Source organism: Haliotis rubra, unplaced genomic scaffold (assembly GCF_003918875.1).
Source record: "Haliotis rubra isolate DU_JTF1 unplaced genomic scaffold, ASM391887v1 Scf164, whole genome shotgun sequence".
Classification (NCBI taxonomy): Eukaryota; Metazoa; Mollusca; class Gastropoda; order Lepetellida; family Haliotidae; genus Haliotis; species Haliotis rubra.
This window is the reverse complement of record NW_025765603.1, coordinates 1,621,191-1,642,283: the sequence shown is the minus strand read 5'-3', so window position 1 is coordinate 1,642,283 and position 21,093 is coordinate 1,621,191. Positions and strand designations below refer to the sequence as shown.

At 39.8% G+C, this 21,093-nt stretch overlaps 1 protein-coding gene across 2 annotated transcripts in view; it reads right to left on the bottom strand.

The window, feature by feature from the left end:
- Positions 1 to 20,829, bottom strand: part of LOC124271903 (forkhead box protein J3-like) — a 45,234-nt gene extending 24,405 nt beyond the window's left edge. For both annotated transcript variants that reach the window (XM_046707075.1, XM_046707076.1), the window contains exons 1-2: positions 20,467 to 20,829; positions 1,425 to 1,499 (exon numbers count right to left, since the gene is read on the bottom strand). In XM_046707075.1, the coding sequence (XP_046563031.1) occupies positions 1,425 to 1,499; positions 20,467 to 20,823 (432 nt within the window). In that variant the 5' untranslated portion in view covers positions 20,824 to 20,829. The remainder of the gene's footprint in view (positions 1 to 1,424; positions 1,500 to 20,466) is intronic.
- Positions 20,830 to 21,093: the final 264 nt, after the last annotated feature.

Below are 21,093 nucleotides of genomic sequence, written 5' to 3'. Positions count from 1 at the left end.
CTACCATGACTGTATGAGACCCCATCTATTGTCTACCTACAATGACTGTATGAGACCCCATCCACCATCTACCTACAATGACTGTATGAGACCCCATCTACTATCTACCTACCATGACTGTATGAGACCCCATCCACTGTCTACCTACCATGACTGTATGAAACCCAATCCACTGTCTACCTACCATGACTGTATGAGACCCCATCTACTGTCTACCTACCATGACTGTATGAGACCCCATCCACTGTCTACCTACCATGACTGTATGAGACCCCATCCACTGTCTACCTACCATGACTGTATGAGACCCCATCCACTGTCTACCTACCATGACTGTATGAGACCCCATCTATTGTCTACCTACAATGACTGTATGAGACCCCATCCACTGTCTACCTACAATGACTGTATGAGACCCCATCTATTGTCTACCTACAATGACTGTATGAGACCCCATCCACTGTCTACCTACAATGACTGTATGAGACCCCATCCACTGTCTACATACAATGACTGTATGAGACCCCCTCTACTGTCTACCTACCATGACACTATGAGACCCCATCCACTGTCTACCTACCATGACTGTATGAGACCCCATCCACTGTCTACCTACCATGACAGTATGAGACCCCATCCACTGTCTACCTACCATGACTGTATGAGACCCCATCCACTGTCTACCTACCATGACAGTATGAGACCCCAGCCACTGTCTACCTACCATGACTGTATGAGACCCCATCCAGTCTACCTACCATGACTGTATGAGACCCCATCCACTGTCTACCTACCATGACTGTATGAGACCCAATCCACTGTCTACCTACCATGACACTATGAGACCCCATCCACTGTCTACCTACCATGACTGTATGAGACCCCATCCACTGTCTACCTACCATGACTGTATGAGACCCCATCCACAGCCCACCTACCATGACACTATGAGACCCCATCCACTGTCTACCTACCATGACACTATGAGACCCCATCCACTGTCTACCTACCATGACTGTATGAGACCCCATCAACAGCCTAGCCCAATATTCTATGCTAAACCAGTGGCCTTCAAGCAAACATGCGCCATATTTCCAAATGCATGTAATAGAGTTATAACTAATGTGATCATTTGGTCGAGGTGACATGTATTTCACTGATAACACGATAAGAAAAAACAAAGAGGATGTTTGACATGACTGTATTGAAAGCAATGTTAAAATGCAATCTCTGAAAATAAGATCTCCAAAATAACCATTCCTTCCAATTTGCCTGCCAAGAGCACTTAGTTTCCAATCCCAGATAAATCCCTGGGTGTGTCATGTACTCTATCAGTTACAACGTGTAAGAGTATTTTACCAGCCTGTGTGCACGTGGCACTGCATGTAGCATTTCAAATGTGTGAGCTTTGCACGTGAACGTACCTTTCCCGGATCATCTTTCGACCTTGGAACTTTAAGGAAGCACTTGTTTAACGACAGATTGTGTCGTATGGAATTCTGCAACACAAAACAACATAATTACCAACGATTGTACAACAAAAAGCTCTGATATACAACTACAATATAAGTATGTGGAAAGGTAACAGCCTCGTCTACACAAACCTTTTCACACCCAATTATGACAGACTGTAAGGCACAAGAAAGGATACATAGTTTGTTATTTATGACATTAATGATAAAAAGAACTGTTGTTTCCTAACGTCTATCTCACAAGCACTCATAGATTAGAGATTAGGCCCTGAATATATATCATATAAAGATAGTAACAAATAAACCCATTTAAATTGAAAAGGAGCCCCAGTGAGTTGGGAGATTCAGCCTGACTCTGGGGATATCTAGACTTGCTTCATTTATTGAGTTAGCACTGGCTGGACAGTAGGGTGAGTGAGTGAGTGAGTTTAGTTTTACGCCACACTCAACAATATTCGAGCTATATGGCAGCAGTCTGTAACTAATCGAGTCTGGGTAAGATAATCCAGTGATCAATAGCATGTGCATCGATCGACAGTAGGGGAAATAATGTGGTTCACGGACCATGAGACAGACTACAGCACTCTTTCCTGCAACAGTTTGCATACGGTAATGTTGACAGGTAATTTCCTGTAAAAATAAACGGTTCATTGAAGACTCCTCTAAGAAATACCTTTGCAACCAGCCCTACCTGTAGGAATTGTTGTAAACGTACTAAATAAATATATTTGCAACCAACCCTACCATGTCGGAAATGTTGTAAACTTGTACTAAATAAAGTAATTGTATTGAATTTCAAAAATAAGATAGCGAACATTGTGATCCCGTAACATTTGTGTATAATGCAAACAAAATTCAACTTCAAATATAATTTTGAAAACATACTGACTGACTGACTGACTGAGTTTAGTTTTACGCCGCTTTTAGCAATATTCCAGCAATATCACGGCGGGGGACACCAGAAATGGGCTTAACATATTGTGCCCATGTGGGGACTCGAACCGGGGTCTTCGGTTGAAAACATACCATGAATGCATATTCTTTGCAGTCAGAAGCATCAGTGGCCAATGTTTGGGATATAGCATCAAAAACTTAAAATTCTTTCATTGAAAAATCAAACATGATAAAATCAACTGAGAATTGAGTTTCTTCTGACTTCGGTAATGCAATATGCAACAATGTAAGTGTCATGGGGTGCTAAAAGAAGTGCATGCTGGGATATCACCTTACAATCTCTGAAAGGGGTTGATAGAGTGAAAACAAGAGAAAACGAATGAACAGTAAAATACATACATAGAGTAAACATATTGAAGTGAATAAGAGAAGATGACATAAGCAGAATAGATACACAGGAAGAGACAGATGAAAGGCATTGTGAAACCTACGACACTGAGTAGATTAATACTATAGTTAGGCAGATTTGTGGGGGATTCTGGTTTCGTTTCCTTTTTCTTTTCCCTCACTCTTATCAACTCTGTCACTCAGCCTCTCCAAATTACTTGTTTTACAACAGGAATCGTGAACGACTTAATGGAAAATATCTGTATGTTTAAAATAAGCCACGATAACACCATCAAGTATCAAGTATGACCTGAACATGATCTGCACAAGCAGCGAAGGTTTTTAAGAATACATTAAAAGTAAGAAATATTATGCTTCAAAAGTTGCCATCCTGTGGCTCCTGCCTGCTCAGTGACTCACTCCAGCAAGAAATCTGGTTTGAGTGACAAGCATGGATGATTAAGGACTTGAGGCAAGATAAATTATGTTTGTCTGGTCAAAGAAACAAAATATCATGTTGCAGTAGACTCTGTTCACCTTACTAAAGAAACCATAACTACATGTACAAGGTCTAACCCACCGTGGAATCAAGCAGGTTTACTTGTTACTCTAACTACAGGTACAAGGCCTAACCCACCGTGGAATCAAGCAGGTTTACGTGTTTCAGCATCAAGGAAACTAGGAACCTGTCATGGTAGACCCTTTGTTAGACAATCACGGAACATGGCAACCTGCTTTGTTAGACCATTACAGAACAAGGCAACCTGCTATGTTAGACCATCATAGAACATGGCAACCTGCACTGTTAGACCATCAAGACCAAAGGTAACCATCTTTTTCCACCTTTGTGTCCACAGTGCAGCAACATCAAGACAGAGACACCACAACAGCGCTTTACAAACTGTCCATTTGAGAATCAAACGCATCAGTGTATGGGCAAGCACTTTAACCACAACACTACCCAGCGACACACTTCCAATGACCTGCGACCATATCAAACTACAACTACAAAGTTGTACCATCATCCAATCCAACAAGATGGAAAGTCAACTGGACACCGGTACAGTGTGATATACAAATTTGCTTGCCCAACAGAAAAAAACACTAGACTCATGAAAAAACACTGTACTCATGCGTCGGGCAATGGGTTATTTCAACCCCTGTGAGGTAATCACTGCATCTTTCTTACAGCATTGTTGTTGTACACAGATAAGCCCTTAAAATTCTAGGACACTCCAAACATGAGAAGTGCACATACTCGAAGCCCTGATTTGAATCCATGGCACACTTCCTGTCTGCAGGTTGTGTTATTATCAATGAAGAGATACCACCAATAGTGTCAACAACACTGATCAAATATGACATCAACAAGCACCTGCAATTCCATGTCACTTATACCATGTACACATAGCAGCACTTACATGAAAGGCTTTGCTCTGATCTTGAAAGAAATCTACCTGTTAAATACCAAGGTCTTGATCCACAAAGCATTCGTAGAGCTACGACTTTCGCAAGCCTATGGTAAACTGTAGAGTTACGACAGGTCGTAACGTTACGTACGATTTGTGAATCAGGACCCTGGTAGTGGTAATCTTGCTATAATCTTACAACAACTATAATACCATCATTTCTACTCCAGATCTTCACAGGTGTGGATAAAGAAGATAAACCATGCTAAACCATACATATACTGAGGTAAACCGAGGTCTTCAGCGTGACAAGTAAACAAGTTAAGCAGTAGGGTACCCCACCGCTTTGCATCATGAAGACAAAAATGTATCACATGGTACACAACGACACTGAACCAAGTCACCAAACATGACCACATGATCCATCCATCACTTTTTACAATTGTCACAGGTAACTGTAGAACAATTCTAACCAGAATCTCTATGATAACTGAATTTATGAGATAAAAAAAATAATAATTAAAATTCTAAAATTCACCATTGAGGACTGAAATTGTTTTCCCCTGCTTTGCCTGACAATGGACATTTCTTTAAAATCAGATGGTCAGATAACCTTTCGCACATTAGAAAAGCAAGTCAACGTCACATTCCATAAAGTTGTCTTGGTGCTATAACTATCATAACAGTAGGTTAAAATAGGGGAGTTACGACCAACTTAGCGCTAAAATTGCTTTACTGTGGGACATAGCTGTTTCTTACCTGTCCCCAAAATGATGACACGATCATATCAAAGTACACCTGTAAATGTACTGTCGTCTTCAAAAAACGTGTGTCAGTCATTGATTGTGAGTACTTATACCTGGCAGAATGACAGCGATGTCAAGCAGTCGAACTATCGAGTGTCACACGTGATACTAGATCAATGTCATAGACAATAACCAGTGTGCCGGGCAATATAACCAGGGAATATAACTGGGGAATATAACCTGGTAATATGTTACAACAGTTATCAGGTAATTAGTTATGACTGCAACTACTGTTTGTTTTATGGTTGTAATGGTTGTTGTCAGTTGGGCTAGGCTGTAATATCCTCTTAAAAACAACATGGTTCAGATTACCCGACTTACTCTATTAAAGGCACCAATTATACTGACTGTATTGACCATAATAATCAGATTCTATTACGATCTCTGCCTAATGATTGACATTATCATGACAATTACTGGATAGTATGACACCAGCATTCTTTCATCAATCTAGATAACTACAACTGTGCATTTTGATCATTTCTTTAGTATGACACCAGCATTCTTTCATCAATCTAGATAACTACAACTGTGCATTTTGATCATTTCTTTAGAGTATGACACCAGCATTCTTTCATCAATCTAGATAACTACAACTGTGCATTTTGATCATTTCTTTAGAGTATGACACCAGCATTCTTTCATCAATCTAGATAACTACAACTGTGCATTTTGATCATTTCTTTAGAGTATGACACCAGCATTCTTTCATCAATCTAGATAACTACAACTGTGCATTTTGATCATTTCTTTAGAGTATGACACCAGCATTCTTTCATCAATCTAGATAACTACAACTGTGCATTTTGATCATTTCTTTAGAGTACGACACCAGCATTCTTTCATCAATCTAGATAACTACAACTGTGCATTTTGATCATTTCTTTAGAGTATGACACCAGCATTCTTTCATCAATCTAGATAACTACAACTGTGTGTTTTGATCATTTCTTTAGAGTATGACACCAGCATTCTTTCATCAATCTAGATCACTACAACTGTGCATTTTGATCATTTCTTTAGAGTATGACACCAGCATTCTTTCATCAATCTAGATAACTACAACTGTGCATTTTGATCATTTCTTTAGAGTATGACACCAGCATTCTTTCATCAATCTAGATAACTACAACTGCGCATTTTGATCATTTCTTTAGATCCTGGACTGAATTATTGAACGTGTGGACTGATGGGTGAAATGATGCAGTTAACTACTCTGAAAGAAACGACCAACTCTAAGCATTGTCATAGATGCATTGTGGGTACAGTGAATAATATTTTGAGTCCCTCTGAATGGAGTGATTTTTTTTTCATCCATTCTCTACATTTGTGCGTACTAGATGCACATTTGCGCATTACGTAAAAATCAGGGCCCCGTTTCACAAAGCTATTGTAGCGCTACGACTGTCGTAAGTCTGTCTTATAGTATAGGAGTTAAGACAGTCGTAGCGCTACGATAGCTTGGTGAAACGAGGCCCAGGGATGTAACGTCACAATCCTTATCAAAGTCTTAATAAAAGGACAGATGCCAGGTTTTTATGGGGGCAAGTTTTTCTTATTATTCACATTATCTAGAAATTATGATTTATACGAATATATTTTGTCTTTAGACTTGTGCAAGTCTATCCCAGGGTTGTTTCCGTACTATTTCCAGACTATTGCGACAGTTACTGCCCCTGCTAGTCTCCGTGACCAGATGGTAAGGCCCTGTAACCTCCTTCCCTGCCCTCCATATGTGCATTCCAGTCCAATAAATAATTGACATAGGATCTACCTATATAGTGACGACATGAAAGCCGGGATCAAAGGGCACCTGTCTGGTAAAGGTAATTGTACAGTATCAAGTATTAATGCAAGTAATTGCTAGTGGTCAGACCCATACAGACTCTGACAATATGCACAACTCTCTAGTCGAAACCTAATGAGCTATAGAACTCAGGTTATGGATTACAGGGTAATACCAGTATATCGGTGTTGCTGCTACGTAAATGCTATTGCTAACTTTATGACCCTGCTATTGGTCATCCTGCTGAACCTATAGAGAGGCTGGTTGTCTACCCATTCTCTGCTCCATATGTTCAAACTATGTGTCATTTGTTCAAACCATGTGTCATCTGTTCAAACCATGTGTCATCTGTTCAAACCATGTGTCATCTGTTCAAACCATGTGTCATCTGTTCAAATCATGTGTCATCTGTAACAGGGGCATTGGGGTAGCCCAGTGGTTAAAGCATTCACTGATCACGTCAAAGACCCAGGTTTGAATCCCCACATGGGTACAATGTGTGAAGCCCATTTCTGGTGTCCCCCTCCCCCGGTGTGATATTGCTGGAATATTGCTAAAAGTGGTGTAAAACCCAACTCACTCACTCATCCTGTTGGACCTACTAAGAGGCTGGTTGTCTAACCATTGTCTGCTTCATATGTTCAATATGTCATCTGAAACACAACTTAAGCTATTGCTAACTTTCGGACCCTGCTATTGCTGATTTTGTTGAACTGCTAATCTGCTATGGCTACCTCGATTGTACTACCAAACATCTCCGACTAACTTTCAAAACACAATGCCATTTAGAAAGTGGTCAAATGTAACATTACTGAGAAAGTGTAATCCCAAATATAACGTGTTACATTTGACCACTTTCTAAATGGCTTTGTGTATTCATAGCTTTTGGCCCTGGACAATTTACACTTGTCAGAGGGGTATACAAAGTCTGTGATGTAAACTACCAGTTGTCCTACTTCCATTTTTGTGGTGGCTGTGCTGGTAATAGGTGCCTGGCTCTAAAAGTGTGTGTTTCCAATACCGGTAGGACGCCACCCTACAAAAGTGAGTGAGTGAGTGAGTGAGTTTAGTTTTATGCCGCACTCAGCAATATTCCACCTATATGGCGGCGGTCTGTAAATAATCGAGTCTGGACCAGACAATCCAGTGATCAACAACATGAACATCGATCTGCGCAATTGGGAACCGATGACGTGTCAACCAAGTCAGCAAGCCTGACCAACCGATCCCGTTAGTCGCCTCTTATGACAAGCATAGTCGCCTTTTTGTGGCAAGCATGGATTGCTGAAGACCTATTCTACCCCAGATCTTCACGGGTCCCCTACAAAAGTACTAGAATCTGTACTTTACTGAGAAAGTGTAATCCCAAATATGTAGTTTAAGACAAAATATCATGGATGTCAACTTCTCTTTATTGTATACACGTATGTGGGTTTTTCCTTGCCCCTTCATCAGGAACAAATATATAGTGTTATATTGCTAACTTTGCTGAACAAACAACCAGCTGTTGCTAACCCTGATCAACAACTAACCATCTCGAGATAAGTCTGGTAACCTGCTCAACATGAGTGAATTTAGTTTTTATGCCGCTTATTCCAATATTCCAGCAATATCACTGCAGGGGACACCAGAAATAGGCTTCACCAATGTGGGGAATCGAACCCAGGTTTTCCACTTGACGAGTGAATACCTTAACCCTTAGACTACCCCACCGCCCTGCTAAACATGGTACTAGCTGACTAGCCATCGTGTGTTTCACAGGTTAACATAACGGATACACCCATATACATACATTGAAGACATCTGGAACACCACTCTTGCAATTACATACTTTCCTAGCTACCATACTTCTTCAAAGCATATAATATTTTGCTCCCAATTCTGATATTGTGGACTGACTGACTGACTGAGTTTAGTTTTACGCCGCTTTTAGCAATATTCCAGCAATATCACGGCAGCGGACACCAGAAATGGGCTTAACACATTGTGCCCATGTGGGGAATCGAACCCGGGTCTTCGGCGTGACGAGCCAACGCTTTAACCACTAGGCTACCCCACCGCCCCTGATATTGTGGAAGCTGAAAGATTTGGTTTGTGATTGATGTAATCATTAAAGTAAAGTATTCATCATGTATGTCTCCTATCTAACATTAACAACGACATACAGTCCAACACAGACAATGAAAAATCAATGTGTAGTTCCCGAATCTTGTCTAAAACACATTTCAATTCAAATTACTTTACAGCAGAATCATGCTTGGACGCTCTAACTATACAAAACTGCACAAAAGTCTTCAGCCTACATAAAAGAACTTGCTAAATAAAACACCCATTACTGACGGATGAATGAGCTGGAGGCAAAATATGCTAAATGAAGTAAAGAACCCTGCCGATATATTATTACCCTAATCTAAACTGAAAACATCAAAAAGAAAGGCAAGATCTGAAACTGATGTAATGCTCCTTATGTAGGCTGTCAATCAGCTATGAACTTCCTAAATCAATACAAAATACATTCAGTTTAATGATTTTCAATTTAGCAATTAGGCAACAAGGCTGATCAGCCCAGACACAATCGCATCGCTGTTCTATCACTGTACAGAAACGCTGAGCTCAAGAGAAACATGGACAGACTCACCAGCACCAACCATGGTTTGGTTATCTTAACCGCCATCAAAAGATGCATGCAAACTGAAGATTAAGTCTGTCCATGTTTCTCATCCACTCCTGGTTGGTTTCAAGAGACCATTTGGTGAGATGAGGTGAAATTGGGTTTTACGTCGTGCTTGAGAATATTTCGCTCATATATGACGACGTGCATGCGTGTGTATGTGTATGTGCGGCTGCTTGTACTAGCCCAGACTTAAGCTGGTTTTATAGTGCTAGCCCACTGAGATACCATGCCGCAGTGAAGCATGAATACCCCACTCAGACACATTATACTGACTCCGAGCCGACCAGTCCTTATTGAGCCCATTAATGCCGAGCGCAAGACAGGGACCAACAAGTACCAAATTTTAACGTCTTTTGGTGTGACGCGGTCCGGGATCGAACCTGCGACCTTCCACTCTCCTAGCGGACGCTCTAACCACTACACCACGGAGGCGGTCAGAGACCATTTGGGATAATGAAAGACTGTTTGAGTTGGCAATGCAAATTCCATGAAGGCACCCGCAACAAATCCCTTACGAATATGAAGCAAATATGATAAATATCATGAATACTGGGTAACGAATACTTATATTGCGCAACAAATATATGCATTATCACGTCAATAGTAGATGTATTATTCTTGATATTCAGTGAAACTATCGTCACCATCTATAGTAATACTATTGCAATAGGTTTTTTTCTCCTTGTTGTTGTCTCATTTGAAGTCATTTCCCAAATGAATGTATAGTTTCTACGAAATAAAAACAATTTGAAGTAGTTTCAGTCTCTTTTAATAAATAACAAGAAACATGAAACCCAGATCAAGTAAACTGTTAAAACATAAACTCAATGAAGCTGCAAGTCTGCACCCAAACAATAATTTTTTTTAGAAAACAACATAGATATTTAATAAAAGTGAATGAATCTTGTACTTTCTGTATTTTGGGCAGCGCATTCATCAACAGAAGTCACTTACTAAACTATCGATAGTCACACATGCTATCGATGCATCGATAGTTTTTCTTTTCTACCATCGATTAATTGTTATCAGAGACTCAGCGATTGCAATCCATCGATAGTTTGAAGCATCAGTACAGCACTCACAAATATCATGATCATTGGGTACACGAATACTTACACTGCGTATACACTATCAAGTCAGCAGTGGATGCATTATTCATGATATTCAGTGAAACAAAAACAAAATAAATACTTTGACATGTTTTGACCATGACCATGACAAACGACCAGTGACCACATTACTGGCTTTGATATATATTCCATATGTATCTTGCTTCAAAAACTTAATCCCCAAATCAAGTAAAAACACTCTTTTTTCAAAAACTTGTGAATATTCAATTCAGTGATCATGAAAAACAAAATGAATTCATTAAATGATACTGCTCAATTCTAATGATCATGAAACATTAAACGAATTGGAAGGATACAGCTCAACACCGTGAATCGTCAAAGGCCTACCAGCCATCACACATTTCAGAAGGACAGCTTGTCCCGTCAAACATGTCCTGCATAGCGATTGTAACATTCATGTCTTGTAATGACAATCACTGGCACACATAATCGATTTTAAGTGTCCATAATGGACTGTAGCAGAACATTCAGTCTTAGACACATAATTTCCTACGCGACCAAGGCATCTGACTCATTTTTACCCGAGAAAACAAATGACCGTCCATATTTGACCTATATGGATCATGTAGTTCCGATACCTGCCACATCATTTTCACAGTAAGTGCGCCACTTGACCTAAGATTAACGTAAAGCTGTTGTACAAACAAAGGTTATTTTATACAAGGTTAGGTGGGTGGGTGGGTGTGTGATTGGGTGAGTGAGTTTTATCAATATTTCAGCAATATGATGCTTGATGTGTGAACGCTTTAACCACTAGGCTACCCCACTGCCCCTTCATTGGCATGAGAATATTTGGTGGAGTGTTTGCTTCTGAGACTGACAGGAAGGAATGCTTCATTAACGTATAGGGTTTTCCTGAAACTAGTGACAGTTGTTTGTGTACACTTTATTTAGTTACTGAACATTACCGTAAACTCTGACTTGATTTTCAGTAGGATTAAGTTTCAGTGTAGTGGCAAGTATGTTCTTAAGGAAAACGGGGCAGTGGGGTAGCCCAGTGGTTGAAGCGTTGGCTCGTCACGCCGAAGACCCGGGTTCGATTCCCCACATGGGTACAATGTGTGAAGCCCATTTCTGGTGTCCCCCGCCGTGATATTGCTGGAATATTGCTAAAAGCAGCGTAAAACTAAACTCAGTCAGTCAGTCAGATTAAGGATAACCATATGAAATGTTACTTGGCACTGGCATTACATTAACGATGAATGTTGTGAGATTATTCAAAAACGACCAAAACAAACATACGCAAAACACTGACATTAGCTGTGCTATTTGTTCCATGGTCTAGCACCAATTTTTGGCAAAGGAGCTGATGTATGATGAGAGCGACACATTGTCTCTATGTAGTGTTCTCATTTATGTCAGGGTCTCTGTAATGGGTTCCATGATGAGCATGTTTAAAGGATTGTCTCTACTTTCAAGCAAACTATTTACAAAAAGTTCAAGCACAAGACAGATCAACTGAAGCTGTTTGACAGAATCAGTGGTTCTTAAAACATTTTGAGCTACTTATAGCAACTAAGGATCTCAGATTGATCCACATCATAAAGTGTTGTTACAGATCACGTGATCCAAAGATGCTGACACTGCAACTTTACCCTTCTTGGCAGCCACATGGAGGAACAACAATGATGCCTGTATGTGTGCATGATGTATAGTACCTGATGTCTATGCTTGGTGTATTGTGCATGAATGGTGCGGTCACAATGCATAGTGCATGATGATGTACAGTGCCTGATGTACAGTGCCTGATGTACAGTGGAAGCTGGGTGACAATGTTGTCACAGTCCCTGAACCACCTTCTTTTCCCTTCCGACTTTTGCAATGCAAGATTGGTTTATTTGTTAATTAACGCTGCACTCAGTAATATTCTTACTATATGGCAGCAGTCTGTAACTGACTGACTGACTGAATTTGGTTTTACGCCGCCGCTTTTAGCAATATTCCAGCAACATCACGGCTGGAGACACCAGAAATGGGCTTCACACATTGTACCCATGTGGGGATTCGAACCCAGGTCTTCGGCGTGACGAGCCAGCAGCAGCCTATAAAGAATCAAGACAGGACCAGACAATCCAGTGATCAACATCATGAGCATTGATCTATACATAATAGGGATACGACGACATTCCGTCAACCAGGTCAGCGAGCCAGAACACCCGATCCCGTTAGTCGCCTCTTACGATAAGCATTGGTTGTTGAAGACAAATTCTAACACGGATCTTCATGGGTTATAAGTTAATGGGTCTAGTCAAGTCTAGATTTTCGTCAGCTTCAGGCTGCACACTGGGGCTCTTTCTCAATTGAAAGGGAAACATCTGTTTTTTATCAAAATTACCCGTTTTTCAGAGATTAAGCATTCGACTTAGGTGGGTGACCAGAAGCGTTGAAGCAAAGACACTGTTGTATTGTGGGTAACTTCACAAAGACGATTACCTAAGCTCAACTGGACTGCATAACAGGTGAAAATGCTAATAGTATAGTGTATGATATCATTGAAAAATGGGGTGACGTCAGAATACAACAGACAACATGGAACTGTGATGAAGCCTTAGTGGGTCAAAGCGTTTGTTCAATGGGGTTGATTCACCAGAGGTCCCTGTTATTGCTGGAATATTGCTGAAACATTGCTGAAAGTGTCAACCTATACTCTGTGCTTCCATTGTAGGATTAACATGTTTCTAAAGCATCTCAAAACCCATAACACGAGCACATGTACAGTGAAAACATTTTAAAATTTCAATCCGCACTGAATTTCACTAGTTTACAACATGTTTAACCTGAGCAAAAACAGCAGATTTGTTGATATGTTATTTCCGCTGATGTGAAGATGTGTGATCGCTGGCCAACTTTTTTTATGGGAGCTACAGATTACCCCGCAGTTTAACCGAATCCACAGTATCACCAGTCTATTTTAGACTGAGCCCAGGGTTTTACATGACGCATTATTCCTGCGTATTTGATGCAACAATTTCGTAAACGACTCTCAAAATATTATCATAAGAGTCAAGCTTGATGCAAGTTTGATGGGTGACCCTCACAACTCAGTTCAATAAAATCGATTTGATAAGCAAAAAATGATATTGTTAGATTGTTCCAGAGAACTCAGAGGAGACAGTAATCCTGGCTGTTTGAACTGAACAATGCTGTAGTTTCACTTGGTGGTGTGACATAGACATTTACATACTGAGAATGATTAACACAAAGAAATATTAAACTTTTCATGACTCCCAAACATTTAAAATGACTCCCCCAAAAAATATTGTGAGTCACCATGACTCCCATTTTCAAAAGTCTGTGTAAAACCCTGTGAGCCCTTGCGCCATTGGCTCATTGAAGTAAAAAATGACGCACTATTCCTTGACCTGGTGGGTCAGGTTTGCACACCATAAAAATAAAATGACTCGCAACAATCATGCATAAACATACACTGCCAAACTTTCCAATATTTTCAACTTGTTTTCACATTTTCTAGAGATCAATCGGCATTCGTAATCCTCACAGCGCTATGCACACTTTCCAACATCCAGTGCGGCGCCAAAATCAATGCATGGAGCTTATAATATGTAACTTATTCAAGTCATGCATTTTGTCTATACATTAAGGGTTACGCCCCTTTACAGTATTTTTCTATATCGAAGGGCGGTAACTGAATTTGAAGGTAGTTATCGAACCAATGTCGGGAGCAAAATCATCTGATGACCCACCTAAAATGGCAAATGTCCCACTAGTTTCATTACCGATGGGCCCACGGCCCACTTCATTTGAAAAGTAAAATAGACACTGTATCACGAAGGGTGTTATTGTGAGGGAGTACTGTATCATATTTGATGACACTTACAGGGATTGGGATAGAGAACTTTAACAATGGGCCATTTTCAGGATTATTAGCCATTTTCTGAATTAAGAATGGGCCACTGCCCTTGTATCAATAGTAAACTTCAAAATTTTAATAGGCCATTTATTATTCTAATGTGCAAAATGGCTCATGGCCCCTTCCTTTCCCAAGCCCTGCACTTACTATCAGACGCTCAAATGTCCTACCATCGGAAACAATAAAGAATGTTGTATCAAATATGGAAAAAGAATGTTCAAATGGAACTTGTCTCCAGCAGAAAGCTTGTAATACCGTGATCATACACCCACAATTCATCAATATCATGACAATTGGATAAAAAGGAAGTAAACGTTTGTGAGCGGCAGTGCATGAGCACCTCCAACATCACATGACTGGCCTCGACTAGAGATTACTGGCCAATCCGTTTTGGGTAATGACCCATAATTTTTTCTAACAGCTACTCATTTCACAGACACAACCTAGCACGAAAGATATCCCGAGGGCTTGCAGAATGCCTGGCTTTGTCAGGGGAGTCGTAATTGCTATCAATATTCCAGCTAGGATTCAGAAGATAATAATTCCATCAAAATGGTATTCAATACATAAAAATGGAGTCGCTTTTTTTCAATTAATGAGCGCATTAGGCCATCATGAAATCCAAGTGACTTAAATCAGTTCGGCATGTCAGAAGTCACTGACGTCTGTTTTACTTTGTTCCTGAAAACAGGACTCAGTAATGTTCCAGCTTTATGTTTCCTGGAAAAAACAAACTAGTGACTGATATTACCATGATTACTATAGTGCCATCTTTAGGGGTGAAACCAGGGGTGGAAATAACTTTAAAATTGCTAGTGTACTCCGGTACAGTGGCAAATGTAAAATCACTTACCCTGATAATTTTTCCACTATACCGGCCGTTTTCTTGTTGATTTTTTAAATAAACAACATAATTAACGTTGGGAAGTCAACTGGACACTGGTACAGTGTGATATACAAATTTGCTTGCCCAACAGAAAAAAGCACTGGTCTCGGACGTCGGGCAATGGGTTATTTCCACCCCTGGAAACGGTAAGCTCTTATCACAGTTCGGTACATACTGCAGTACAAGGTCTTCGGTTTGGTCCGTTTCAGTTGGGTATATGAGAATTAACTCAAATGCATAGATTTCGACAAAATGATTCGATTTCTAGACATTTTTAAAAAGGTTAATAAAATGACAATATGAAAACTGAAAATACCGAATTTTTTTATTGCATTATGTTATACCAAACCGAGGGAAAATACCGTGGTTTTACTAACACTGTGGTATACCGTTTCATCCCAAATATTGTCGGGTGACCTGACACTCAAATCAACCAGGAAAGGCTTCCCCATCCATTCAGTCACTTTGGATATCGGGGTATGTGAAGTCAGGAACTGTTCTAATCATCACAGGGGCGGTGGGGTAGCCTAATGGTTCAAGCGTTGGCTCGTCACCCCGAAGACCCGGGTTCGAATCCCCACATGGGCACAATGTGTGAAGCCTATTTTAGGTGTCCCCCGCCATGATGTTGCTGGAATATTGCTAAAAGCGGCGTAAAACCAAACTCAGTCAGTCAGTCTAATCATCACAGAATTTCTTATGCATTTATGACACAAAATATTACCTGGAGAAAGAAGTTGCTTAAGTATAGCTACCATTTCACTTCACACGTTTCATCTTCATCATGGGTGCTGAATGTACACTTGTAAAGGTTCGCCAACATGCCGATCCACTTTCTTTCTGACATAATGTTTGTTTCAAAAATGCAGGAGAGGAGGGTTGTAATATCCACTTCTTTCTTCTTACTTATTACACTTAAGAGGGTATGAAAGTTTTAATATCAAATAAATAGCAGGATTGTTCTTAATGTAGATAATGTCATGGCTGCTCCCATCACTATCATAAAACACACAGAAGACAAGACAGTAAGAAGCCGCCTCATTGGCTAGTTGTTGTTACGCTGACATTCAAACATAGACACATCATAATACTCCATATTTGTTTCTAATTTCTAACCAAACAACTGGTTTATTTCTGTGTGCTTTATCATTTTCTTGTTTCGGTTTTTGTAAAAAGCAACTTTCAAACCCACCAAAAGATAATATAAAAGTGGTCTGGTCTCGGGGACAGATGAAAGATAAATCTATGTAACTGTCTCCTACGACTTGTGCTCAGATCAATGTCTACTGCTATATTCCGAACACATATATTCCATTTCCTGCTGGCAAGAAATAGTGAGCGTTATATCTGCTGTAGACATTTCCATCTTGATACTGTTTCAGAAAGTAATGCCTAAACAGGGTTTTCTCTCAACCTCTCTGAGACAGGTAATCTGCCAAAATCTGCAGCAAATGTAAGTAAGAAACTCCCAAAGAGGATCTGAAATGTACACCTCATGATATAGTAGAGGTGAGCTGTCTCCTATCAGGATCAATAATTAGGAAAGGTCTGATGGTTCATCGTAACTTGCATGCAGTGGTGAATATATCTGGATTTTTAAAATATGCTTAAAAAATCTTCAAATATTTCAGAATTTTTTCCACCATATGCAACTAAATGGCACTTAGTTTGGAACCCTAGATAACTCTCAGCGTGACTAATGCAACGGCCTCTACAGGTTTTCAATGGAGAGGTACATTTGTATTTCTACTCATAACTGGTAGGTTCTTAATTAATGAAGATGTTCTTTGATGAATTGTACTTATCCGATGATTTTTAATCCTCAACCAATCTTCTATCCTGCAAAACACTGAAAGATTTCTGTCCACAAGTTCAGACTGCAAACATCTGTTTCATCAATCACGTACAGAAATATATAACGATAATTTAACATCTGAACAAAAACAATTGCGTTCACAAGACTCTCGCAATAAAAATTTGTCAATTAGACCAAAACCTTGAAGTTAGTTTTTAATCAGTTCAGTTTTATGTGTACATATACATTACTAAGTAACATTAAAACTTCATTCAGTAGTGGAGAATTACCTGACTTCCCATATGACTCACTCACAACTTTTTCTAAATCGCTACAGCAAAGTTTTATTCCAGTGGAGGAAATGTATTTCAGTTTCTAGACTTTAACAACGTTCCCTTTTCCAGATTTACCTTACTCATCTTTTCCGCTACCCATAATACTTGCAACCTTTGTTTACATAAATAACGGAACTTTTCAAAACTAAATGAAGACAAAACTGAGTTTGTATAGACAACTGTTAACATCTGATATACAGCACTGAACAAGATTGAACTAACCCTGCTTTCAAGGATTTACAGGACGCGAATTCCTGCGTCCTATACACATAAAAAGTGACAATGGATGCAACGAAATTTATTAGCGCATCCACAGGGACACAGAAAAAGTCCAAATACTTTTGGTAAAAATTCCAATCAAGTAACAATAAGTTATCACAGAGTTTGCTAATAGCTGGATTATGGTATCATCTGCAATTTAATTACAGTAACAATTAATGTGATGATCATGATACACAATACAATAACAGTATTAATAATAGTATCTAAGTGTCTGGGACCCCCATTTTGTAGTCCAGAACCCCTGAAAATTCAGAGAATGAGTCCTAGGGGCCCTCAGATACAGGACTCAAGGTAAATCCCTGCTGCTTTGAACAAGTATTCCTGTTATACCACTACAGGTCTGTTTAATGAGGGAGAAGACCCTGGAGTGATGCAGGAGTAAGTGTGTGAGTGAGGTTTTACGCCGCTTTTAGCAATATTCCAGCAATAATACTATTATAGGATATTTATATAGCGCACATATCCAAGCAGCTAGTGCATGCTCAAGGCGCTGGTATTTTTTCCCTCAATCATTGGATGTCAATCTCAATGGCACATCGTATTATCAATCTCTACTCATTGGGGAGTATACAATTCTTGCTGCCACTAGGCGCACCGAGTTATTGTGGCTTTCTCATCCTAAGGAGGTGCCCATTCACAGCTGGGTGGACTGGGACACATAGTCACAGTACTTTGTCCATGTTCACTGCACGTTGCCGTACCCGCAACTAGGTGTTTGCACGAATTCATGTGGCCACTATCTGGTCATATACCAACGATTCATGGGTTCTTTTAAGTGCACTGGGTTGTGTACTGTACACTAACTCGGAAAGATTCTGCACACAAAGTTGACTCCAAGGTTTTTACACCCGGTCACAAGTGGGCTCGATGCCAGCATCACCTCGCTGGATCACTAGCCTGGCGCCTTAGCCAGCTCGCCCACCACGCCCCGGTGGACACCAGAATGCCGGGGGACACCAGAAATTGACTTCACACATTGTACCCATGTGGGGAATCGAACTCGGGTCTTCGGCATAATGAACAAACGCTTAAACCACTAAGCTGCACACCGCCCCGTGATGCAGGAGATGAGACCAGGTATGGTACAGACGAACCTAGAAACCTCTTTAGGGCCAACAGGGATTCAGACCCCAAATTGAAGGATTCTGGCATGCCCTACACATTATACACCTCTGTAAATCAATGACTGTTATATCTTAAGTAATCAGTAACAAAACCCACAGATAAAAGGTAAACTATTTACATGTCTGGTCACTGTTATCATGAACATGGGAATATGTTGTAAGCTCAATAGCTTTTTGTGTGTAATGTGATATAGATAAACATATTACCTGACATCTAATCATGTAATCAGCATTGGCAATAAAAGGTAGTTTCAGTTTTTATGTACTTTTAAGTAGTGCATACCAGCCCATATCCTCATTTGTTTTTTCAGTCATAAGATTTTCTCTTAAATTAGGTACTGTCATCCCTTGATCTTTTTCCCATTATATAGCTGAGAATTTGAGACTGTTTATATTTGGTGCTGATATCATCATGATCATATTGACAAATATTACCAATAAAAACACATTATGTCAGCATATTTAAAACAATAATTGAGTGGTATGTACCATCCCACTCCATCATTATCTTCAAGAAAACATTTTCCTGTGTTGTACTGTCCATTAGGTCTGCATTATTCTGAAGTGAGTGAGTGAGTAAGTACTGCTTAATGCCACATCAACAATTTTGCAACTATTCACAGCTATTCTGAAGTGATTATGTATCTGAATAGAGTAATGTTGTGAAACTAAGCTTGTCAATAATCGATTCTGGACAACAGACACCATCAATTAATATTTTCAGCAAAATCTACACTTGCTATGATATGTAGTGATATTCTGTCATCAATAAAAAAACTACCAAATCATACTAATAAGGAGCTTGAGTCAAACTAGCATGAGAGAAAACTCAATTTTAATATCATTAAACTCAATTCAACACCAATAACAGATGCTCTGAATATGTGAAAGTACTGTTTGTATCTGAATACAATATTGGAAAAGAGTTCCTTACATACACCCCGCCTTTTTTAGAAGGTACTTTTCATTACTTGTATATCTTTGTATTTTGTAAAACAATTTGGTTGGGGGGTACGCAAGGAACTCTTACCCAATATTGTGTCATGGCATGACATATCAAAATTTACCTAGCCTGCAGTAATATCTCACATTCCTACTGCTTATCAAATGAAATGCTTTCAGTGACACTTAACTGTCATGCATGTCTTGTTTCTCAGTTCAAACTTAAAACCTCTATGCTGAATCACTCAAGTGGAACAATACACCTGATTAACTGCCAGGCAGTCAGTGATCAGGCAGAGGTGTCAGGCACTGTATATCACGGGACCCTACATCACTGTATATTCCGCTAAATTAACACACAAAAGTGAAGTACTGAAGCACTAAGTCGTACGCGTGCTGTCGTCACAGCTCATTTGGAAACACATTTCTCTGCTTCATTTGCTTGGTTTAGGTACAGTGGCCTACCTATGAGAATACGACTCAATATATTTATCTGATACATTAATTTGATTAATATACACATATACTGCCAAGTTTTGACGATAATCGTAACAATAAAGCAACATTTAAATGCACAGTTTCTACTTCCAAAGGATCAGTACATCGAGTTTGATGTACATCCAGTGTGTAAACATTTGTATTACCTGTATAAAAACACCTGTAAAATCCTTACCTTCCACCCATTCCCTGCATCTTTGTAATAAGGAAAATTATCACAAATCCACTGATATATCTCGCTTAGTGTCATTTTCTTTTTAGTTGAACTGTTGATTGCGAATGTGATCAAATTGGCATAGCTGTAAGGTGGTTTCCCATCTTTTTGTATCTGATGTCCTTGATTATCGTACGTTGCATTCGTATCCAAGGGTGAATTTGGGCCCTTTCTCATGGCCAGTTGTCCACCTGAGGCTTTGGATAGGGGGTCGAGGGCACCGTTGGGCCCCCCTAAACCTGCCCCTCCCATCGCCCCACCCACACGCAGGCGGTGGAGCCAGTCCATAGCAGTTAGGGAACTCTCCAGCTCCGCCATCTTGCAGGTACTTGTTCACCGTACAACCTTGTGACGTCATTTATGTCATCATGCGCTATTTCCGTTTAGTTTTAGTTGCATTCCTTTTATATCAACGTATGAATATATTATGTCTTATTTGAGTACATATGATGTACAAGTAATATAACTTCATCAATATACCGCTATGGATGCCTTACTATGACGTCAAAGCGGAACTATTTCTTCTCGCGGATGAATCGACCGAAGCTCGCCAAAGTAGCTTCATTACCCCCAGCAGAGTTGCATAGC